At 36.1% G+C, this 26,199-nt stretch overlaps 1 protein-coding gene across 2 annotated transcripts in view; it reads left to right on the top strand.

Annotated features, from left to right (window-relative positions):
* LOC107720847 (astrotactin-1-like) overlaps positions 1–26,199 on the top strand; it is a 126,172-nt gene that overhangs the window by 67,269 nt on the left and 32,704 nt on the right. The window contains exons 3-7 of one of the 2 annotated variants that reach the window (XM_016528679.1): positions 2,495–2,888; positions 5,603–5,752; positions 12,712–12,819; positions 16,074–16,220; positions 19,158–19,325. In XM_016528679.1, coding sequence (XP_016384165.1) covers positions 2,495–2,888; positions 5,603–5,752; positions 12,712–12,819; positions 16,074–16,220; positions 19,158–19,325 — 967 coding nt within the window. Of the gene's footprint in view, positions 1–2,494; positions 2,889–5,602; positions 5,753–12,711; positions 12,862–16,073; positions 16,221–19,157; positions 19,326–26,199 lie in introns of both variants that reach the window. The other variant, XM_016528678.1, reaches the window with a different exon arrangement.

Raw genomic sequence — 26,199 nt, 5'->3', positions numbered from 1 at the left:
AGCAGTATTTGGACACAATTGCATCGCAACCGACCGCTCCACCGGCAGGATCTCCGTATACCCCCGCGCTGCCCCACCGTCGAGGGTGGTGAGGGAGGACGAGCCACTGGGGCGGTTTCTGGCAGTGAAAGGTGCCGTCCACGACCCAGTGAGCTCATCATGCACCTCTGGGAAGAAAGGCACTGGGATGGGGCCCTGAGAACCAGCGCGAGCCACCCCGAGAAACATCCAGCCTCGAGGGTTCCGGACGCGGTGGAGGTTTTCACTCAAGCCCAATCCTCTCGGCGGCCCGGTCAAGCATAGCACCATTTCCGTATCCATATCCGGCATTGCTGGCCGCCCAGAAGGTGGCAGCGCTGCCGGATCATCATCTCCAGAAAGGTCTGGCTCACCCTCCGATGCAGCGAACGACATCCGATCGTCGGGAGGAGCACCAAAGGATACAAGTGGTACCCCACAAGAGGGTCCAGCCTGTTCTTTCGGTGGCTCCACTGGCTGCGAAGTGCTGGTGGAAGGAGGAGCCCTCGGAGGGGAATTCCTCACCGTCACCGTAAGACCAGTCCGGCTACTGCCAGAAGTGGACGTCACGGGGAGCCCTAGATCTAGGCTGCTGAAAACGGCCTAGATTCCCACAATGGGAACATGACTCATCCGCGAACGCCACCTCAGCGTGTTTAATGCCCAGACATGTGAGGCAGCATCCAGAAATGCACGGGTGGAAAGGCATCTTTAAAAAGACGTCCACCCGTGAATGCTCTTTTAGAATTTGCTCTTTTAGTGTGCTGAAGTGCACAGGGGAGATGGCCGCCTGCAACACAAACAGGGGATAGTGCAGCCTGATGTGTGCTACCCACTCGACACGGGAAGAACCACCGCCGCTGAAGCACCGTACCGCCAGCACCAGAGCTTCCTAGAGTGTGCTGAACTCGTTGAGTTTCTCTGAAGCAGTAGTCAGGAGCAGAACAAAACAATCGCTCGGCTCCGAAGCGAAAAGCTGAATATGCGCTGCACCAGCTGCCTACTTATACTCGCGCTGTGATCAGCGGCAGCTGGATGCAATAATTGCATGCCAGTGTGCATTGGCTCGTTTAGTTACACTCGAAGTAGATTGGTCTCTCCCAGCGAGATCCCAATTCGTCAGTCATCCGACGTGACGTAGAGAGTGACCCGACTGAAAGGAACAATAGTTAGGCTATAAATAAATTATTCAACGGCAGAGGTGTAAAGAGTACCTGAAAACCATACTTGAGTAAAAGTACAGATACATTACAACAAAAATGATTGCATTACAAGTTACAAGCCACCAATTCCAATACAACTGGAGTAAAAGTCTTAGAGTATCTGATTTTAACAGTACTTAAGTATTTTACTCGTACTGAATATAGGCTCAATAAACCAACATAAGCCTACAAAATAAAGAAAACCAATATCCTTCAAAAAGGTCTCAGCCATGTCCTCATCTCATATATGAAAAACCTGCGAGTCACATACCTGCTACTTTGAGTAAAGTAGCCTTGTTGACAAGTTTAGGTGAGTAAGGGCAAGACGTCCTGTAGATGGTGATATTGCTTCTTTAGTAGCAGAAATAAACTGCTGTAGAGAAAGTTAGGTGCCATGTGAAATGTAACGAGTAATTTCATTAGTCATCACAAATGTAGTGGAGTAAAGCGTACTTTATATACTTATTCAAAAATGTAGTCAAGTAGAGAGTAAATGTTGCTAATATATTTTGGAAATATATATACTCAGTAAAACTACAAAGTAGCCAAAAAGATGCTTAAGTACAGTAACTAAATACATTTTCTCAAATACTTTACACCACTGCACCACGGTTGCATGACTTCATTGTCACAATCACTATGCTTCCAAAATTTTTTTAAATAAATTTCCCTAAAAGTTTGAGTTAGAATAGTTTTAAAGAACATGATTATAAACACAATGAGGCTGTAAAAGTGGACTAGTGAGTAGATGAGTTTACCTGTTCAGTGTGATGATGTTTATTGACACTGACAACCTCTGTAGTACCATTTAGCCACTTGTTAGCAGCTGCCTTTTTCAAGTAAAAGCTTTAAAAAACAAAAAGGGGTATTATTGATGTATTTAATGTCATAGAATAAAACAAGAAAGAGAGACCTAACAACCAGGCATTTAACTATTCAAAAAACCCATGGACTACAGGACGATGGAATTGGAAGTGCGAAAATGTGAACTCATTTCTGGGTTTTAGCCTAAAAAAATTCATCAGCCCTGCAGCACTCTATACCTGAATCAGATTGACACACATTATGAATCCTCATATATGATTTTGGAGGGAATAATTTGAGTAGTATTTATTTGTGGATGGAGTAATCTGGGCAAATGCACAATGTTCTTCTTCAATCTGGTTCTTCAGTCCTCTGGTTTCTCTTGAATTGCAGTGGAGTATCTTATTATTCTCTCTATAAATTTGCCTCTAAATTTTCCATCCTCCCTCCTATTTTCTCTGTCTCTGTAGGGTGGTATGATTGCTCTTCTGTTGTCCATCCTGTGCTTGGTGTTGATCCTGTACACTCGTAGACGCTGGTGTAAACGTCGCCGTGTGCCTCAGCCACAAAAGAGCGCTAGTGCTGAAGCAGCCAATGAGATTCACTACATCCCCTCTGTGCTGATGGGTGGACAGGCCCGGGAAAGTTTGAGAAATTCACGCGGGCAGGGTCACAATTTGAGTGGCACCCTCAGCATCCGTGAGACTCCGATCTTGGATGGGTACGAGTATGACATTACAGACCTACGCCACCACCTGCAGCGGGAGTGCATGAATGGCGGTGAGGACTTCACCAGTCAGGTGACACGTACGCTCGACTCACTTCAAGGGTGCAATGACAAAGCTGGCATGGATCTCACTCCAGGTATGTGAGCCCACAGCACACTGCACTGCATGAATGTAAAGATCTTTGAAAAACTCAAATGGATAGTTCATTAAACTAAACTAAACTAAACTAAACTAAAATGTATTTACTCACCCTAATGTTGTTCCAAATCTGTGAATGTGCACAGGCCGTTGTTTTCAATTCAATTTCATTGAATGAAGCTGTTAAGTAGTGGATTTTGATTCATCCCAGTAAATCGAGTCTTTTAAATCTTCACCAGTGATTTATTCAGATTCACTGAGTGACCATTTCTTAGATGGCACATCTAAGTTCGAAAGTTTGGGGTTGGTAGGATTTATTATTTTTATTTTTTTTAATATTTTTGAAAGAAGTCTCTTCTGCTCACCAAGTCTTTATTTGGTCAAAAATACAGTAAAAGCAGTAATATTGTAAAATATTATTATAATTTAAAATAAATAATTTCTATTTTAGTATAGAAAACATATAAATATAATATATATAAATATATTATATTTGTATAAGAATTGTATAATAATATTAATTATTATTTTAATTATTATATTTATTTCTGTAAAGGAAAAGCTGGATTTTCAGCAGCTGTTGCTCCAGTCTTCAGCGTCACATGATCCTTCAGAAGTCATTCTATGCTTTTTTAGAATTCTTTGATGAATAGAAAGTTCAAAAGAACAGCACTTATTTGAAATAGAAATCTTTTGTAACATTATGCATGTCTTTACTGTCTCTTGCTGAATAAAACAGGGCTTAAAGTTCTCCGGCATCTCCGGCGTGCAGCATTTGGCTGCGGAAAAAAAATAACCCTACATTTAAAAAAAACTTGTTGATATCACTTTCGAGTCCATGAGTTCACCTACCAGTGGTATGAGAGGAGCACAGCTTTCACTCTCAACCAAACTAACATTATTAGCCAATCAGAATGTTTTGCTCTTATAAACACGAGACGCGCATAATAGTATCCAACTGCAGAGTCGCAGCCCTGATGAATGGAGAAGCGCGACAAAAAGCTGCGAGGCGCAATGGTCAAAGATGTCCATCTAGTGCATATACTGTGTATATTTATTATGTATATATAAAGACACACACATACAGCATATATTTTGAAAATATTTACATGTATTTACGTGTATACATTTATATTCATATAAATTATATCATATATAAATATATTTAATATATAAACATAACATATTTTTCTTAAATATACACATGCATGTGTGTGTATTTATATATACATAATAAATTTACACAGTACACACATATATTATGTAAAAAAAACTTTTATTTTGGATGTGATTAATCGCGATTAATCGTTTGACTGCACTAGTTTAAAAAAAATGAATTCATTAGGTAGTCTTTATATGCTTTAACAAATCATTCACACAAGCATTCATGGCTTAGTAAACTGGATCAACTGATTCATTGAAAATATCTCATGGATGTGCCAAAGAGAGGTTGGATGTCATGATTTTTAATTACATCATTGAAAATTATGTTTCAAGCTTTTTCTCACACAAAGCTATGCCTTCAGAAGACTTGGAATATATCACACAAGTCATATAAACCACTTTCATAATAATTCTTATGGTGCTTTTACATCCTCTAAATGTACATGCTTCATTGTCCATTTGTTGTAATTGCATGTAAAAGAGCAACCAGCAAAGACCAGCAAAGTGCCTCCTTTTATGTTGTATGGAAGTAAGAAAGTCATACAACTTTGGAATGACATGAGAGGGAGTAAATTATATAATTTTATTTTTTGAGCGACATACCCTTTTAACATGCCCAACAATATTTGGGCTATAAAATTGTCAAAAAAACCTCAGACAGTAACCTTAATAATTTTAATAGCATGCTTTAATCATTCACTAAATTAATTCACACTTCTAATTCAGTGTTTTGATTTAGTGCCTAATTTCAGAGATATATAAACAACTTGGCAACCAGGCCTTGAATGCATAAGTGAATGCACATTATCAAAGAATGTTGAAGTTCTTTCTACATTTAATTTAAATATTAATAATATAAAATAATAGCTACAAAAAAAATAAAAACCCTTCAGAAATAGAAGATATAGAATAGATTTTTCCCAGAATAATATCAAAGTAATAATGCTATATATTCCTGCTAAGCAAAACTGCTTATTTGGCGTGGGTTCACGGCACTCATGGCACCCATTTAAACTCTGCTATAGTCAAGAATATAGGCAAGTCACATGACCAGACCTGAGTCTGTGCCAGATTGGCTGTGTATATTGGACATACAGAATTTGGAATGGCTGCCCCTTATCAGATGTGAAAGGATGCTGATTTTTGCCTTGAAGAGTAGCCCATTAAAAAATACCCCGAAAAAGCTTTGCAGGAGAGGAGAGATTTAATTCTGTCACAGTAATTTGCCTAATACAATAAAAACCCTGCAGTGCCAGTTGTCTTTGTTGTGCAATTTACTCATTATGAAGGGGCATACAAACTACAGGGGATGGCGATATTGCATAATGGTGAATGACGGAATGTCATATCCTGAATCGCTGGGCTGTGAAGGCTCTTAGTTGCTTCACTGTAACATAACCCTGAAAATACTTCACATAGACCACTTAGTGTTGTCCTTCTGAATGACACGCATTTACATAAAGTGTCTCCACATGCCCTTGGTAGACTGTTATTTGGCACTCATCTGTCTGCCTCTCTTCATCCCTAATTGTAACCTTTTTCCATCAGGGAACGATAGTACAAAGCTGTCCCTAATGAGCAAGTACAAGGATAACATCATAGCTACCAGTCCTGTCAACAGCAACCACCAGCAAAACACGCTCCTCCCACACAACACCTCCACCAACCAGCGCAAGCGTCTGTCCAGCAAAACGCATGGTGAGTCTGGATATCAGGGGTGAAACTGTTCCTGTAACCGGTTTGCCATCCACGGTTCGGTATATTGTTGTTTTGTTGTTTTATGTCATGTCTTTAATTTTAGTGTACTAAACTAGCTGATTAGCCTGCTAGCTTAGCCTATATACTATTCAAGTCACTTATATTACACATAATTGCAGCAATCTTTACTGCAATTACACTACCATTTTTGTAAAAATACAGTAAAAACAATCAAAATGCACCAATAAACCAAATTCTGTTATATTGTGATATAGTATCACAATTGAAAATAACTATATTCTATTTTAATACATTTTAAAAAGTACTTGATTCCAATGAAGACAAAGCTGATTTTTCAGCAGTCATTACTCCAGTCTTCAGTGTCACATGATCCTTCAGAAATCATTCTAATATGCTGATTTGGTGCTCAAGAAACATTTAGAAATAAAACAGTTAAAACAGTTGTGCTGCTTATATTTTTTTGTGAAAACTGTGATCATTTTTCAGGAATCTTTGATGAATACAAAGCTAACACAGCACGCAGCATTTATTTGAAATAGATTTTTTTTTTTGTAACATAAATGTCTGTACTGTCACTTTTGCAATTTAATGCATTCTTGCTGAACAAAAGTATTAATTTAATTTTTTTAAATTCATTTTTCTTTTTATTGGCATTAATCGAACTGCACAGAAACTGTGACCACCGAACCATAATAAAGACCGAACCGTGAGAAATCTGAGCCATTACACCCCCGCTGAATATCCCCTTCCATCCACACAGATCTCATTCCAACCACGTCTATCTCTGTAATCATAACCACACACAAATATTTGTCTTCCACTCTCTTTGCTATCCCATTGCTGGTTTGATCAGGCCACCAGAAACTATGATTTGATGAGGTGTTCATATGCTTTTGTGGTGTGCTTTTGATATTGGTTGTTGGTGGTGGTTTTTAGGGAAACATGCCTATAGATATCTACTATAAAAGACAAATTCCTTTCTCTTAGATTTACTTTGAGCACTATTAGCAGATGTCCAGTGAAGTGTTTTCCTTGAGTAAGAATCTGATTTCCTAGCTGGGCAAATATTTGACTCTCTGCTCATGCTTTAATGCTTCATTACCTCAGTCCAGCAGATGTATACGGCCTCTCTCTGACCTTCAGACCAGCCTTTTTTAATACCCAAATGCACTTGGATTGAGCATTCACTACATATGAATATAAAAATGTAAAGGTGCACTCAGGAATTCTTGCCTCATTAAAAAGCTTTACAGAAATGAATAGAAACATTTTTGTTTTAAAATTTGCACTCCCATGAAGACTTCAGTCCTATCTAATAAAAGCCGTTAGTCTTAGAGTGTGTGAGATCACGCGATCAGTCGAATGCTACTCACTTTATCTCAGATTTTTCTCTCTCATTATAGGACACTTTCACAGCCTACATAATAAAGTACTCATGGCACAGTACATTTTATGCTCACCCAGGCTGCATTTATTTGACCAAAAATGCTGAAATATTGTGCAATATTATTACAATTTAAAATAATTTAATTTTCTATTTATATATATTTTAAAATGTAATTTATTCCTGTAATGGCAAAGCTTAATTTTCAGAAAATCATTCTAACATGCTGATTTGGTGCTCATTTTAAAAAATATATATATTTGTAGTTTGTATATCCTATTTTGGTAACACTTTAGAACAGGGAACACATATTCACTATTAACTAAGAGTTTTCCCTGAACAAACTCCTAATTTGCTGCTTATTAATAATTAATAAGGTAGTTGTTAAGTTTAGGTATAGGGTGGAATAAGGGATCTAAAATACGGTCATGCAGAATAAGGCATTAATATGTGCTTTATAAGTACTAATAAACAGCCAATATGCTAGTAAAATGCATGCTAATAAGCAACTAATTAATAGCTAAAATTGGGTCCTTAAAATAAAGTGTTACCAATATTTTTGTAGAAACTGTGATGCCTTTTTTCAGGATTCTTCAATGAATAGAATGTTCAAAAGAACAACATTTATTTGAGCTAGAAACTTTTGTAACATTATAAATGTCTCTACTCTCACTGTTTATCAATTTAATGCATCCTTGATGATTAAAAATATTAATTTCCTTCAAAAATCAAGAATGGCATATCTGTCAACACAACACAAAAGCATACTGTCTGCGTCTGTGTATAGTTGCTCTTTAAGTAATAGTTACAGTATTGTTATCTGAGAACTGCTGATTTCTTTTAACAGTGCCAAGAAATAATCTTCTAAATAATCGTTATTTATGTAGGCGGATTGTGTATTGCCAACCCACTAAATCCACCATGCATGATTTTGTTTCTATAAGGGTTTGAAGAAGACTGATACCAGCTGTGATCAACTGCAGAAAAGCTCTGTGAGTATTCAGTTATGTTATCACAGGAAAAAAATAGTTTGAATTAGTTAGATTTTTTAGCTGCAGACAAATCACAACTATTTTTATTTATATTACACAAATGTGACAAATGATCTGTTCATTACACAGAATGTCTATTGACGCCATGTTGGCAGGGGCTATTTACACTAAATCTGCCCACCTGTCTGCCCACCTAAATCTGCCCACCTTTCTCTGTCTGGTTGAGCTAGACAAAATTACAAAAGAATCCCTGCTGTTGACAGGAGCAGTGGCGTGGAGCATAAGGATAGGGGATATACATTTTTGGTAACACTTTAGAATAGGGAACACATATTCACTATTAACTAAGAGTTTTCCCTGAACAAACTCCTAATTTGCTGCTTATTAATAATTAATAAGGTAGTTGTTAAGTTTAGGTATAGGGTGGAATAAGGGATCTAAAATACGGTCATGCAGAATAAGGCATTAATATGTGCTTTATAAGTACTAATAAACAGCCAATATGCTAGTAAAATGCATGCTAATAAGCAACTAATTAATAGCTAAAATTGGGTCCTTAAAATAAAGTGTTACCAATATTTTTGTAGAAACTGTGATGCCTTTTTTCAGGATTCTTCAATGAATAGAATGTTCAAAAGAACAACATTTATTTGAGCTAGAAACTTTTGTAACATTATAAATGTCTCTACTCTCACTGTTTATCAATTTAATGCATCCTTGATGATTAAAAATATTAATTTCCTTCAAAAATCAAGAATGGCATATCTGTCAACACAACACAAAAGCATACTGTCTGCGTCTGTGTATAGTTGCTCTTTAAGTAATAGTTACAGTATTGTTATCTGAGAACTGCTGATTTCTTTTAACAGTGCCAAGAAATAATCTTCTAAATAATCGTTATTTATGTAGGCGGATTGTGTATTGCCAACCCACTAAATCCACCATGCATGATTTTGTTTCTATAAGGGTTTGAGTCTGACTTTGGGTTACTGGCCTCTTAAAGCTCTTTCTGACAACTCCAAAATAGCAACTCCAGATTTCCATAGCTTTTCATATTCATACTGATATTGCCCTGTTTGTATTTATTTTAATTTTTTTTTACTATTTCTCTGATTTATGAAAAAATGTCTGTTCCCTTTGAGAAGGTTCCTCTTGTCTGTCTTTTCTCTAATGAACCTTGTATCACTGTTCATGAGTGAGCTCTCAGAGCAATCTGCGAACACGAAAGCTGCTAAAGGCTATGTTTAGACACCCGTTCACGTCGCCGGAGGAGAATGTGTGTGAGTGCACAGATTCTCTCAAGTACTTCTTTTTTTTTTTCTTTCTCCTCAGTCACACCTGCCTCTGTCACCTCATCTATTTATACCCCTCATTTTTCATTAGACAAATTAAAACTGTTGCTCTCGGCATTTGACGTTTCTTTAGGTCAACGGTATCAGCATAGGTGTTCGTACTTCACCTTTCCTCGTTTTGAGATCATTCTGGTGACACTGTGATTCCGAGACCTTGCAAATGATTGAGTTCTACCACCCTGATTGGCTGTACAAAATAACTTTTTTGTTGTAGGAGGCATGTGCACCTGTACTGCATGCCGAGAAGCTGTTGGTGCTCCGTGCTGAATATTTAAACAAGCTCATCTTTTATTCCCCTCCATGGAGCTTTGCACCTTTGGCCCCTGCCTAATTGTGGAGGTTAGCGCACAATCCTCACCTGCTCTGTGAGGTTTACGGCTAATTCCTTTGAAGGTGCTTCTTTTGTTCTCATTTGTTACGAAGACAAAAAGAGGCATTGGCGTGCCAGCGTGTATCATTTCGAAATGGTTGTTAGCGTTTGAAGTCTTAAATGCCAGGTGTTTCATCAGCTTTTTGTTAGATTTTCATTATATAATCAAGCTGAGACATTTTTACTGTTGTGCTCTTAAGGCATTTTGAAACAAAAGGGTCAAATTCACTAAACTGTTGCATGGTATTTAAGCACAAAAGCCTGCGGTCTATTAATCCAGCTTTCAGTTTAACCAGGCACTAAATGCATTTAAATATAAATATATGTACATTTGGCAGTCAAATTTCGGAATAATGAAGATTGAAAACAGTTGTGTTGCTTTAGATTCTTGTGGAAACAGTGCAATTCTAGTATTTAAAAGTTTTGGGGTAAAAAAAAGATAGTAAAAAATAAACAAACAAAAAAGAGATTTCACAAGAAAGAAAGAAAGAAAGATTTTTATTCAGCAAAGCGGCATTAAATTGGTCAAAAGTGATAGTAAAGAGATTTATAATGTTAAAAGATTTCTATTTCAAATAAATGTGGTTCTTTTGAACTTTATATTAATCAAAGAATCTTAAAAAAGGTATTACAACTGTTTTCAACATTAAGACAGCATTAATACATTATTTTCAACATTAATAAGAATGTTACTGTAGCAGTAAATCAGCATATTAGAATGATTTCTGGAGGATCATGTGACTGAAGACTGGAGTAATAATGCTGAAAATTCAGCTTTGCCATCATAGGAATAAATAAAATTTTAAAATATGTTAAAATAGAAAACAGTTATTTTAGACTGTAATAATATTTAACAATATTGTTGTTTTTACTGTATTTTTTATCTCTTGGTGACCACCAGTGTATGTTCCTTTAGTGCAAACACGTCTCTTATTTTGGTCATGGTAACAGTTATCCATTAAAAAAAAAAATTCAATTATATAAGCATAATGTTACCTTATTTTCATAATTCTTTTTCTAAATAGGGTTGCAGAAACAATGCAGACAGCGCATACAAATAAACCCCATAATTAGTCATTCCTAGTGAATCTTTCCAAAATGTTTACTGTAAAATCATTTTGACAGCGTAGAAGTTTTTCACATAGTTTTTGTTACTTTTTTCATCCATCTTTACACTTTCATTTATGAATAATTTGATTTGTTATTCAATATCACTGTAATGCGGTGATGTGCTAAAATAATAATAATTACTTTCAGAGCCGTGCTCTTTTAAGACTTGTGATTTCATTGTAGGGCCAAACAACTTCTGCTGTTCTTGTGACCCGCCTGTGTCTTGTTTGCATCACAGCTTTGAATATTTCATGCGTTGTTTATGGCGGTATGAAATGATATTGTAAAAAAAAAAAGCATCGTTTGGTTCATTCCATACAGATGGCTCATCTATAAATGATAATTGTTTGATTCTCTTCTGCACCAGAGAAGATGTTTTTAATGGATAGCCACACTGTTGTGTGAATACGGAGTAACTCAAACATAATTTCTCATCATCGCGAGTCGGTCTAATCCACGGGTCAGTGCGCTCATGCATCTCTTCCTCACGCGCTGCATAATGAAAGCGTTTGTTTAGCTCTGATGCGTAAATTGTGTCTTTTGTGTACGGCAAGAAAAGAGCCCAAGGAAGCATGCATCTCTTATCTCAGTCACACTCCTTACCTCCTGTTCATTACTTATATTTACCCAATACTCTTCTGAGAGGAGAAGCGCATCTCGCAGAATGACAATTACTGTGGCTTATTCTCTGTATGTCACATTGGTGTGTGCTATGTGAGATGTATGTTTGCAATTATACAGTTTCTAATGTGTTTTATATATCTTTTATTTTAGTGCTTTGTAAACCTTATTATAGTATAAGCGTTTTGTGTCAAAACAGTATTATATTTATAATATGTAAATATTTTCCCCTGTTGTATTTTGAATTATCATTGTATGTCATTCATTGCATCATTTCATTCACATTTTTGTATATAAACACATTTTGATTGATATCTAACATTTCTTTACATGCACTACTGTTCAAAATTTGGTTGATTTTTTTTTTCTTTCAAGAAAGTACTAATTTTATTTAGCAAGGATTTTTAAAAGTGTGTTTTTAATCCAAAATAATAATAATAATAATACAATTAATAAATAAATATAACATTTTTGGTAAGCATAAGTGACTTTTTTGAAAAAAAAAAAAACTTCTTACTGTCCCCCAAATTTTCAATTTTGAACAATAGTGTATAGTGCCTTAACAATTCTAACTTAAATAGCACACATTTTTGCTGTGGTTTTGCTGCATTATCTGTAAGATTTTCCCTCATTATAAGAATCAAATTGCTTTCCAGTTTGATATTTCTAATGAATCTGTTGTTTGTGGTTTGTAGCTCTTTATAATTACTTGCTGTATTAATCAATAATTCTAGATAAGTAAACAAAGGGATTGACAATTACACACACACACACACACAAATCAATTGTCATGCTGTCACATTTGTTTAATTTCAAAACCTCAGAATGACATTGTGTTTGGAAATATTCTTGTATGTCTTTTATGTCTTTTAAACTGACTTTGAAATAGTCTAATATTTAATTGTATAGTCAGTCAATAATTAATGTTGATGGTTTTTCTTTTTGGGATCTGCATAATTTCGGTCTACATTGTTTAAGGTTATTTTACATGCAGAATAACTTGAAGGTTTGTCTAAAAACTTTACACTGGGCACATTTGCACAACTTTACACATTTTCGGTTTGGTTTGATTAATTAGTTGATGGATGGTTTTTGTGTGAATTCTACAGCGGGTTCAACTTTCCTGAACCCGGACGGGGACTCTGGGACAGAGGCGGACAGTGAGCCGCAGCTGACCTTCTACACCGACCCAAACCGCAGCCGCCGTCGCAGTCGAGGTATGAGAAACGGTAACGTCAACACCGTGTGGGGCTCCGGGGGTAAGGAGGACTTCCACACCATCGCATGGTTTCAACCTGCACCACCTGATTGTGGCCATTTGGTGTTCATGTCACACTTTGTTCAGAAACCGAGCAAAGTGTTAGTTGTGAAGCGGCTTGCCTTACAACTATCTCACCGATTGAGGCATGTCGTTACGTGTGAGATTTGCCATTGCAGTTGAACACTGTGTTAAAACAGCTTACAGGAAAGCATAAATGCTTAACTTTTTTTATCTTTTTTTTTTTTTTTACCACACTTTGTTCAGAAACCGAGCAAAGTGTTAGTTGTGAAGCGGCTTGCCTTACAACTATCTCACCGATTGAGGCATGTCGTTACGTGTGAGATTTGCCATTGCAGTTGAACACTGTGTTAAAACAATTTACAGGAAAGCATAAATGCTTAACTTTTTTTTTTTACTGTCCTCCAAATTGGACTGAGGGTCCCTGAGCAATTTTTGAGTTTGCTAAGAGAATTCTTCAGAGCCTCTTTGTAGACTCCATGGACCTTCTCTGAAATGAATGATGACTAAATGCAAGCTTACAAGTATTTAAGCACCTTAAGCTTAGCAGCTTCGTCTGTAGACCACTATTCAGCATTAAGCACGGTAAATGTGTGTATGTTAAGTGCTAAGAGAGTGCGTGACAAACCGGCTGGACAGTACTGTCAGACACTAATGGCTAGAGTCTGTCTAAAACTCTTGTATTGTCCCCTGAGGAGCGCTGCATTGTGTTCTGAAGAGTCCAGACTGAATGCAAAGCTCCCTAAACTCTTGAGGAGCTGCCACTTGAAAGGCAACTAACAGACAATCACTTTGCTTTAATACTTTCTCCCTCTAATTAACAAATGCTTAAACCATGTACTTGTCAAAAACACTCCAAATCAGCTGTAGCAACAACACCTTTAATTGGACTTAAGTTAATAATAGACATGGCTTGTCGCATTTGTTCCCTAGATCGCGGCGGGAAACTTATGATTGGGTGAGAGCAGTTTGTTGATTATGATAGACATGTTTGCATACGTTTACGTTAAAAAATAAAAACATGGTGTTAATTTGAACTGTCTTATTTGAGTGAAGTGAAGGTATAGTAATCTGTAATTGCTGTGGCAATTATTTTTATTAGAAAATATTCTTATAAATCTCTTATAAATCTCTATATTATAATAATATAATATAAGTAGTAATAATTTAAAATAAAAGTATAATATTACTTTTAAGTCCTATATTGATATATACATATACAGGTGCATCTCAATAAATTAGATACCACCTCAGCAGTGCCACAAACTGATCACCTCCATGCCACGCCGAATTGGGGCAGTAATTAAAGCAAAAGGAGCCCCTGCCAAGTATTGAGTACATGTACAGTATATGAACATACTTTCCAGAAGGCCAACATTTCACTAAAAATGTTTTTTTTATTGGTTTTATTTTATTGGTTTTTGTTAAATGTGAGCCAAAATCATCACAATTAAAAGAACCAAAGACTTAAACTACTTCAGTCTGTGTGCATTGAATTTATTTAATACACGAGTTTCACAATTTGAGTTGAATTACTGAAATAAATGAACTTTTCCACGACATTCTAATTTATTGAGATGCACCTGTACATACTTATGTTTCTAACCCCTATACCTAAATACTAAATACTGGCATTTATCTCTTCATAGTTGAAAAATTGGAGCTATCTGGTAATACTTACAGAAAGGATGGAGGCCAGGGGACAAAAAGCCAAATTATATTCATATCTAAAATGAATAATTTTAAAATAGTTTTGCTGTAATTAGTCCTTGAGTATGTTTCACCTAAGTCAAACTGACAAAATGCGAAAGCACCACTTCCTATAGTATAAATCAATACATGCCTGATGAATACTCGATAACATAAGAAGCATAAAACAGTTTTTAGATTTCAAGATCTGCCCACAGTCTTTTGTAGGCATTTGTATATATTTCTGGCAGATGCATGCAAATGTTTGAATCAATGCTTTCCATTTTCTTTTGATCATGTGTCTTCATTTCTTCAAAAGTCAACCTTCTGGTTTCAGTTAACATCCATATCTAAGATGATGATATCTTAAGCATCTAAGCTTTAATATCACAAAACGGGGGTTCTTCCTTTTGTAGTTGACATGCTGCAATGCTAAGCATCTACACGGATGTCATTTGTAACTCCTTTGTGACTCCTTTTTCATATGCTGCATATAATCAGTTTAAATATGTTCTTGTCAGTTGTATTTAGATTTTGTCATCAAATACTGTATGTATCATCTGATTTCCTTTCATATGTATGTCATTGCTGTTTCCAGTTGCTGCATGCTATTGTCCATGTTTATCCTGAGACGTTATTAACAGAGTTTTAAACGTCACTTGTGTTAATACATTTACATTTAGTCATTTAGCAGACGCTTTTAAACAAAGCGACTTTCAAATGAAGACAATGGAAGCAATTAAAATCAACAAAAGAGCAATGATATACAAGTGCTATAACAAGTCTTAGTTAGCTTAACGTAGTACACGTAGCAAGAGTTTTTAAAATAATATAATAAATAAAAAGAAAGAAAACAGATAGAAAAAGAATAGAGCAAGCTAGTGTAAGAGGTCTTTTTTTCTTTTGTTAATTGAGAGGGTCAAATAAAGATGGAAGAGATGTGTTTTTAGCCGATTCTTGAAGATGGCTAAGGACTCAGCTGCTCGGATTGAGTTGGGCAGGTCATTCCACCAGGAGGGAACAGTTAATTTAATTTAATTTAATGAGCTACTGTAGATGACAATATCTGATCATCAGTATTGTGTCCTCATACATTGTGAATGGGTGTGTTTATGTCTTCTTGTGTGTTGTTATAGTGCAGTGTCTTGTGCCTTTATTTTACATGTAACAGATGTACAGGGCAGCACTACACCAATATTACAAAAACGTGGTCAAAAACAGCTCTTTTTCATATTTTGCCATTTGAAGTATTTAGCATAAAAGCAGCAGACTTCAAAAGGTAAAGCGTTGTCTCTCCGCTGCTCTATTTGTGCCAAAGCTGCCACTGCTCCCAGAGTTTGGCTGGCTGGTTTGATCCAGTGCTCCTTTCATGGACCACCAATACTGATGTGGGCTGTTTTTTAACTGCCTCCCTTGTGCTTTTCCAAGTTACGCATAAAAATTGTGAACTTTCCAGTCTTGTAGCATCGCTCTTTTATTGCTTTCTCTCTCTCTTCTCCCTAGGTTCCCCACGGAGCCCTATCAACAAGACCACCCTGACTTTGATCAGCGTGGTGAGCTGTGTGATCGGCCTGGTCTGCGCGTCTCACCTCTCCTGTAGCCTCAACGTCAGAGTCATACTCCACGTTCCAGAGCACCTCATAGCAGACGGTAATCTCATCACCTGCTCTGCTTCCCGTCTGGCCCCTGAGCAGCGGGGGTCCTCGGCCCCCCGTCTACCCCTCACAATTTCTACTGTATTAAAGCAAATGTCATGCCGACTCTTGCTCTGTCTCTAGTGAAAAGCCAAACAGATGTGTGCTGAAAGCATCAAAGAACAATCAGAAGCGAATGCATAGTCTCTAGTTGTGTTCATTTACAAGGCTATACACCATGTACTTGCACTGTACACTATGTACTTGGGCATCTAGTGAATTAATTTTTTAAGAGTCTCAAATGAAAGACTAACATTTATTTTTAATTTTGACACAGAAGATTTTCAGACAAACATTTGGACTCATTTGGTGTTGCTGTTAGCTTTAGCATGTTAGCTAACTTGAGATGATAGTCAAGTTATTATGAAAGCCCCACTTTCACTATAAGTTACTATAAAAAATAAATTGAAGGAGGCAATATATTTGTAGATATAAAAATATTAGATTATAGGGTGCAACGGGGCACCGGAGTAAAAGGCACATTTGGTTTTATTTCTCTCTAAACCATTAGAATGACACAAAAACTCACCGCAGCACTTTCCTACACATCCGCGTTTCATTATGCACTTGGAAATTTGTCTGATCATTGAAGTGATTGCGATCATCAACACAAAGTCAATTCTGCATTAAGTTGATCTGATATTTAATTTTTTTTATGTTATAAATGTATGTATCAAATAAGAATTGTTAAAATAATGAAATATATTTTAAACCATTGTGGAGACATTGTTAATGATGTTAAACATTTCCTCTATTATTGGGGCTATTAGTCAAGTTAGTCGACATTAAATTAATATAGGAACTCCTTTAAGCAGTGTAAGAAGCTTTCAGAAGCTTTTTTTAATTAAAATGACCTGTCTTTTTAAAATGAATGTATTTTAACAATAGTGTATCTATCTTTTGAATTAAACTAAATAATTTTTCTTATCCAAACAGAATGTGTTACAAACTGTGCTGAGATGTAAAAAGCAACCTTTAACCCTACAATTCATATTTTTTAGGTAAAATAAAACTAGAAACAACCTAACAAAACATAAAAACATTTTAACTAAAACTAGAGTTTAAATGAACAATTTTGCTTCAAAAGTGACTGCACAGGGACTCGAATTGAAATGAATCATTATTGAACCATTAGTACATGAATCACTGAATCCGAACAGACTGATTCAACTGAGAGTTTGAATGAGAGAAAAGACTATTGATTGATTATTTCCTTAGCCTGCTTGGATGTGTGTGTGAGATGAGAAAACTGTGATGTAGCATTTTGTCAAGCTACACTGCTACTTGTCAGTGGTGGAAAGAGTACTGAAAATTTGTACTTAAGTACAAGTACTGTTACATTGCTGAAATAATACTCAATTACAAGTAAAAGTACTGGTGCCAAAACAGTACTTAAGTAAAAGTACAAAGTACTCTTCTTGCACATGCCCAGTAGCGCCATATGTATCCCTTCTAGCCTTAACCCAAGTGAAACGAAATATTGAATAAAGGGCGAGGCTATATTGTGGTGCACCTCCACTCCACCTTTTGCTCATAGCAGATTCACGGATGGATAGGAGTGGTTAAGAATATCTGCTTGTTACATCTGACATCATGCTTCACCGCTTCTGGGTCCTAACGCTCTGCCAGACGCCCTTTCCTTGTTGGAAAAAAGTAGTTAGTGACTGGAAAAAGCAATATTATTTTGAAAACAACTGAGCTGTTGTCACGCTATGAAAAATTTAGTTAAGTTAGTAGTGCTACTTTTAGTTAGTTACTCCCTAGAACTGCACTCCCAGACACACACATGTATGCCCATCTGTAAACAACAACTAGCCACTTTCCCCAAGGGTCCTCTGTTTGTGCTTTGGACCCAAGTTGCATTTGTGTTGAATGAGCTTGTTATTGAATTTTAATGTTGCACCTGAAGTCCAAGACTACAGGCCACTCTCTCTCTGTCTCTTACCCTCTTTTCTCTTGCTCTTCCTCTCTCTTTCTTTCAGCTCATTGGCATTTCAGCCGTCAGTTCTAGAGTTTGGGCGATATGATGGATTGTGACTGGCTTTGCTCATCTGTCATTTTGTCTTTCATGCAGAGCTCTTTTCTATTGGGTCTGGTGCTTTAGGGTAGATTAACATTCACATAGATGTCTAAGTGGAAGAAATCTGAAAAGAGGAGACTTGAAGGATTCACAGTTCGCCTTTTGAATTGGAAAAATCAGATTTAAGATGTGTCTATAACTGTCTAACAGTATTACAGGGTAAAACTTGATGTCAAAGCAGATCTGATAAAACTTGATTTTTGCAGAATACATTCCATTGGCGTTCATGGTTTTGAAATATTCAGAGGGGTAATTCAGAATACATCACACTTTCAGTTCAGATGTTTTATCTGTACTGTTGTATCTTATCCACAGCTGTGCATGAAGTATAAAGCATTGAAAAATGTGTATAATGCATAGAATTTCAGCTATAAGGATTTTGCTTTGCTTTAAAAGTCCAAAACAGTTTTATGCGTAACAGTTGTGGGGGAAAAGCAATCATGCTGCTTAAATACTCTTTCTTGAGTCTCTAAGTACTGTTAATTTGACACACAAATCTTATAGCGAACAATTAGAGTGGTTTTGGTTAACGAATCAGTTGAATAAATGAATCAGTGACTCACTTAAAACACACAAAAAGATGAAAACCTGTTGAAACAGTCTCTTAGCCAATCAGTGAATAAATCTAAACATTTCTGTACCACAGTTACATACAGAGTCTATTTGTAGCTTCCAGTTTATGGTTCATATTCTGAACACCAACAAAAATTGGCTGTTTGTGTTACTGTGGTAATTTCAGCGTTCATTAATAGAGTTCACTAATTTACTTGATGTAACTTTTGACAGATGTCCTCTCTGATTCTTTTCTTTCAGGCTCCAGATTCGTTCTGCTTCAGGGCAGCCAGTTGGATGCATCTGATTGGCTGAACCCAGCCCAGGTGCTGCTGTACTACCAGCAGAATGCCAGTGGCCCCTGGGTCAATGATTTGTGTGGCCGCCGCCTCTTGGACCCCTGTGAGCACCAGTGTGACCCAGATACAGGTACAACACCACCCTGACATGATTCTGTACTTCACACAGCTCATGTAGAATGTCTGACACCGGGAGCATCACACACTCTGAGGGACATACTTAGGATAGTTCATCTGAAAATCAAAAAAGTCATCACAAAATCATCACAAAAGTCACCTTTGTGTCTTCTAAACTTTCTTCCTCTGTGGAATACAAGAGAAGATATTTTGTAAAATGTGTATTTTGTAAATACTTAGTGTAGTATTTTTTTGTTCACACAATGAAAACCAGTGGAGTCCAATGTTGTTTTGGACCCCACTGATTTTATTGTATGAACAAAGCAGTTGAAACATTCTTCACATTCTTCTTTTGTATTCCACAGAAGAAAGAAAGTCATACTGGTTTAAAACGACATGAGAGTTTCATTTTTGAGTGAACTATCCCTTCAATCTGCACATTGGGGATTTTTATATTTTTTGCCTTGCTTTCATTAGTCTGCGTCTTTGCCTAATTAATCATTAAATAATCTTTTTTTCCACCCCTTCGCCCTAGTGAATGAATGCCCATCCCCTCCACTGTGTAAAATCAATGTGTTCACCGAACTGCAGTTGTAACGCAGCTTCATTTAAAGAGCAGGAGGGACTGGAGAGAGAGGCTTAGCACTGATTCATCTATCGTTTCATTTGCAGATTTCTCTGAAGGTGTCTCTCTTGAGTGAACAGTATTAAGTAATGAAAGCTTAATTGAGCGAGAGCTGTGAGGACAGTAATGCTTGGCAATGAATATTTGAAATGTAAGACTTGGGCATATACAGCATGAGTGACCTGGATTAGAATGTTTTTTTTGTTTGTTTTTTTTCCTTGGCTGGGACGTAAATTAGGCAAAGCACAGATCAAATGGAATGCCTTAACTTCAGGATATTCTGAGCCAGGGAAGCATTAATATTCTAGATGATACTTGATTAGATTCAGGAATGTTGAGTTGTATGTTAACACTCCAGATGAACTGAGACCATCTAAGATCTTAGCAGTTTTCTTATAATGTGCTTTCTGAATGCAAAATGGTCCAGTTTCACTTTGTCTTCACTTTCATGTAATTTCAAGTGTTTTTAGCTGTTACATTACACTATATAAAGCTAAGGTCATTCACTTACTATAATACAGTTTGTGGGCAGTTTTCCTCCTATCACCATGTATAGAAAAAGTGCAAAAAATGGCTAAACAAATGAATTTGAATGAAATGCAAATACAAATAAATTTGAATTAAATTTAAAAATTTTATTTTCATGTTTATACATGCAGTATTAAACTGTTAGGTAGAAAAATAAGATGCAGCATCAAATAAATTCAAACTAAATATTTCCCAGACGTTTTAATCATGTATTTTAGTTTTAGTACAATTATAATATAAAAGCCAATTATTTACTTTTTAAAACAGATAGCGGCCTTTGTATTATAGGAAGGCCTTGTCATCATATTTGGAGGTCCTTAGCTTAATTAACACCAACAACAATTTCCAATTGCTTTTTGTTCTGTTTTATTTTATTCTGTTTTAAATGCCAGGACACACTACATACCTATGAAAGTTATAAGAGTGTTGATGAATAATCTCAGGCAGTGGGCAGACGTTTTTTTCTGTTTGCAATTAAAGCATGTCAACATATTCTGTTACACCAAATACACAAAATAATGATCTTTAAAAAAGCATCATATGACCCCTTTAATGCACTATCTGCATTTTACCACAAAAAAACTGCAACTTTGTAAGCTGAGATTGATCTTTTCAGTTTTATAGTTGTTCCAGTCAGGCAAAACATAGCCAACAGACACACAGTTACATCAAAATGAATAGTAATACATTCGCTTTAGCTATTTTTCCGATCATCTGCAGCTGGAATTAGTCCAACGTTGTTATCATTTGTTGACAAGTTCCTCCTGTTTGCATCCATAATTCAAAAGAGGAGCTCCACTGGGCTTTGAAAAGTGAATCTTCCAACCCTAAATGAATCAAGTTGGACCGTTGGGAACTTGCCTTGGTTTTCTCCAAATGAAATCTAAAGGATGAGGCCTTGGTACTGCCATGGTTCAATAATTGCATTGTGCTGTCGGTGTGTGAGGGGTGGGGGTTGTAGACTATGTGGCGGAGGATATTCACGGAAAACTGTAAGACTGTCTCAATCAAACAGGAGAGGGAGATACTGATGAAAGCGGGGATGGGGAGCGACAAAATGTGTGCACTTTAAAAAAGATTGTGAATCAGAGGCGCAGAGGATGTGTAAAAGCCGAGATGAGAATCGGACTGATAACAGGCCTCTCAGAGACCCTTTTCACCTCCCTCATTCCCATAAGGATTCAGGGGACATTTATTAAACAAGAACACACGATGTTGTGTCTCAGGCTACCTGATCCTTGCACTTTCGTTTCATTAATTTGACTGAATAATAGATCCCCTATAGACACTCTCTGTGGTTGCGGAAAGAGAGGAATTACTTGGGACTTAAAAAATTCATTAATATGTAATTCTACATAGTCACTTTCTCTGTCTAAATCCAATAGTAGCGATTTTTTTACACACACACACTCACCTCTTTTTACTTTGAGACCATTCTGAGGTTAAATACAGATTTAAAAGCACAACAAGAAATAGTTTAATAGCTGTAATACTGTTTTTGAAATCAAATCTTTGCATAGTTATGACAGGAAACACTGTTTTGCCACTGACGATTCAAACGCGAGTTTTGAGTAGTGTAGAGTAGCGCTTGTTGTTTGTCGTTTCTCCGATCACAAATGCAGACATGGTTTTATGTTTACGCGGCGCGATACGCGACTCTTAAAAAGACAGTATAAGTCATATGCCTCGTTTGTAATGGGTTTTATTGGTGTTGTCTCATCGTGCTGGGACACGGCATCACAGTATGGTAAGGGCCGTAATATTTCCGTCACACGCTTGAGGTATTCAGCCAATCACAACGCACTGGATAGCTGGCCAATCAGCGTACACCTCGCTTTTCAGAACGACACGTTTCAGAAAGGCGGGGCATAGAAGAGAAAGAATAATGTACAGTATGTGAAAAAGAATGTGTTTTTTGAACCTTAAACCGCATAAACACATTGCATTACACCAGATACACAACATAATGTTCTTTTTAGCAACGTCATAAGACCCCTTTAATCTTAAAAAACAAAGCGAATACATAAACCAAATAGGAAATAAAATAGTTATCGAATACGCATGTCTCCTAAACTCCTGAAACATTGATGTCTCATATTTTAGAGCATTCAGTGCAATTTATAAAATAATTCAATTAAATCGGTATGTGGGTGTGTGAAAATATTCAGATTTAACCCCCTTTGTAATCGTTAACATTTTCATAAGTAACTAATTTAATTACACACTTTTTCTCAGTAACTGTAACTGATTACATTTACATTTATTTTGTAATTAAATTACGTAATTCCGTTACATGTAACTAGTTACTCCCCAACACTGTGTATAGGGCACTAAAATCCAATATATTATACCTCGCTTGCCTTTTTGCATAAAAGGTCAATTAGTATTCGATAGATTGGACAAAGTTGTTCAAATAATTAGTTTTGGTTTTTACATGCTGAAATGTCGAAGAATAGTTGAACATGGACAACGTGTATTTATTTATTTGGACAGCATTTGCTATATTTGTAAAAATTGATTTGTATTTCTGGACAAATAAATTTAATATACAAATTTAACAAATAAAGTGCATGTCAAGTTAATGCAAAATAAATATTTTCCAGATATCTCAATCAAAACATATAGCTGCCTTTATATGTTTTTTTTTTAAATGCCAGTACATGCCAACTACAGTATTGATGAATAATCATAGACAGTAGGCGGAAGTTTTTGTGTTTGCATCATAATTTTTTTATGCATTTTATCTGCATTTTGCCACTAAAGATTGCACACATTTTTTAAACAGTTTGATCTATTTAGTTTTATTGTTGTTCCCGTCTGGTATATAAAAATTAATGCTAATACATTTGCTTTATAAGCATTTCTCTGATATTACACCTTGTTCACCTTTTTCTCATAATAGGTTGATGTTAAATTGACTGGTCAAAGTTGTTGAAGTAATTAATTCTGGTATTTACATGCTGAAATGCAGAAGGGTAGTTGAACATGGACATACATATGTTGTTGTTTTGTTTTGTTTTGTTTTTGTTTTTTTTTAGGATAAAAATTATATATTTCATCATTTGAGGTTTTGGAACCGGAATGCACTATAATTAATTATAATACAATTAGAAAGATTTGTAAAACAGTTCAGATGGAGTACAGCATGTCACACTGCAGGACACTTATTTTGCACTGCAGTACAATTTCAAGGTAATAAGTGATTTTGACATGTTGTTTCCAACAGTTAGACTCCCATATGCTGTGTACACATAAATAAGTAAAGTTTTGACTTATTTTATGCTTATTAATGCTGTAAATGTCTTTCTGTCATGTAGAGATGTCACACTCCAGGAAATAAATAAATGAACATTGGAGTACTTCCACATACAGCTTTGATTTTAACAGCTTAAAAGCTTGATTTTTTTTGTTTACTTCCTGTTGGGTTCTTAATTAGCAACATTTGCAACGATACCCAAGAGAATGCCCCAAAAAATCAAATGCTTAATAAATAGTAGGCTATAAATGGTAGAGTATAGGATTTGGCCTCCTATGCCTTACTCACAGTATAGGAAAAAATCTGCTTCTGCATATATTCTGGGAAGAAAAAAATCAACAAGGTATGTATTTCTTATGCATACACCACTGGCTGAGCGCCTGCTGGATATCCTCAATAATCAGTCAATCACAAAGCCACTGGGTACATGTTTCCTGGCAAAATTGTAATTTACCACCCAGAGTCATAAAGGCTCCCTGCATCTCATTTGAATTGATAAAAATGCTATTATTACCTACGGTACAAGTTTAATTTCAGTTTTACAAATTACCTTGGCAAAGCTAAAACAGTTAACTATGCAAATAATAGCAGTGCTAGACCTTATTCTTGGCCTGCCAAAATGTGCTAATGATCAGTAATAGATCAAATAGAGTGTTTATGACCGACAAGGGACTAGCTGCACTGCACTTTTTTTATTTTTATTTATTTTTTTAATTAAAGACAAATATATTTTTAGAAGAGTAATTGGAAGTTTATCATATATATATATATATATATATACAGTGGTGTGAAAAAGTGTTGGCCCCCCTTCCTGATTTCTTATTTTTTTGCATGTTTGTCACACTTTAATGTTTCAGATCATCAAACAAATTTAAATATTAGTCAAAGATAACACATGTAAACACAACATGCAGTTTTTAAATGAAGGTTTTTATTATTAAGGGAAAACAAAATCCAAAACTACATGGCCCTGTGTGAAGAAGTGTTTGCCCCCCTGTTAAATATATATATATATATCTATCTATCATAATCGTTCTAATATGCTTATTTATATTATCATTTAAAAAACAGTTGTGCTGCTTAATATTTTTGTGGAAGCTGATACTTTTTAGGATTCTGTGATGAATAGAAATTTCAAAAGAACAGCATTTATTGAAATAGAAAAAAAAATTGTATATAATTTTATAAATGTCTTTACAGTTACTTTTGATTAATTAGATGCATCCTTGCTGAATAAAAGTATTAATTTTGCTGTAAAATTCTTGCTGAACCCAAACTTTTGGAAGTATTTTAGATTAATATATTTAACAAAAGTTTGATAAGACAAAAGTTGATTGCTAATACAGCAACAGCAACTGTATATTTATCTCATAATTGATGTATTTAGTTTTGTAGAATTCCTTTTAATGTCTTTAAAAAAAAAGATTAGTTGGCTTTCTCTCCAATTTGCATCTTTTACACCATACAGTTGCCCAAGAATCAATTTTTCTCTTGTTAGTCAGAGCATCAGTGTTGCAAATCCAATATTAGTCTGCATAATGCAGAATTTAAGGTCACTTATATTGCATTAGCAGAGCTCTGGGTGTATGACGTGAGAAGTCAACATAATCACTGACACTGACCAAGTGTATTGATGACTGCTGCTGTGCACAATGTCAGCAAATGTTTTCCTTAGCCTTTTCCATATATTGTCCTCCCACTCATAGCACATTTGTTTCCATGTTTGCCAGCGCTGTTTTTTCCTCTGTGCCCCCTCTGTATTTGCATCAGTCTGCTCACACATGTCCTGCTCAGGGTGCAACCTCATCAGTCCATGAACCCAAATCATGACCGACATGCCTGTGGTTTGGCCTGACAAGACTGATCAGCTGAGCTCAGAGTGATTAGACTTGTCTGAGCCATGGGCACGACTGAAGAGGGCTGACACAGGGAATCTGCTGTGCCTGCTTATATGCTTCAACACACACAAAACAGCACCCATTTATAGCACTGCACGTCTGGAGAATCGCCATATTAATGTAAACATGACAATGAGGTCATTTTCACTTGACCCTGAAGAGAGACAGAGAGACGATTAGACTACAGATCGGGGTATGATGGGGTACAATGCGAGTGGGTGACGGCAAAGTACAGGAGACTCCATAGTGGGGTAAAATCGGTATGTCATGTTCACAGCTGCTTCACACATGAGTCTGAATGGGTTAAACTGGTGGAAATGGACTAAAAGTAAACAAGTCAGTGGTTCAGGAAACATGAGTTCCTGCATCTAAATGACCTTGAAATAGCCTAAAACGCAATGGTCTGTGAGTCAGCTCAGTTAAATGAAAGGTGCACCTCTGGATCTGTGACTATCATCCCACTTGCTTACTAAGAATTTGTTGACTAATGATCTAAAGAGAAGATGATATACTTGTTACTATTATAAATATTACATTTGAAGCAATGTAACCTGAAAATATCAAACTGAACTGGAAGAAA

Source organism: Sinocyclocheilus rhinocerous, unplaced genomic scaffold (assembly GCF_001515625.1).
Source record: "Sinocyclocheilus rhinocerous isolate Xijiao unplaced genomic scaffold, SAMN03320098_v1.1 scaffold931, whole genome shotgun sequence".
Classification (NCBI taxonomy): Eukaryota; Metazoa; Chordata; class Actinopteri; order Cypriniformes; family Cyprinidae; genus Sinocyclocheilus; species Sinocyclocheilus rhinocerous.
Note: the sequence above shows the minus strand (reverse complement) of the source record. Positions and strands in the feature narration are given on the sequence as shown.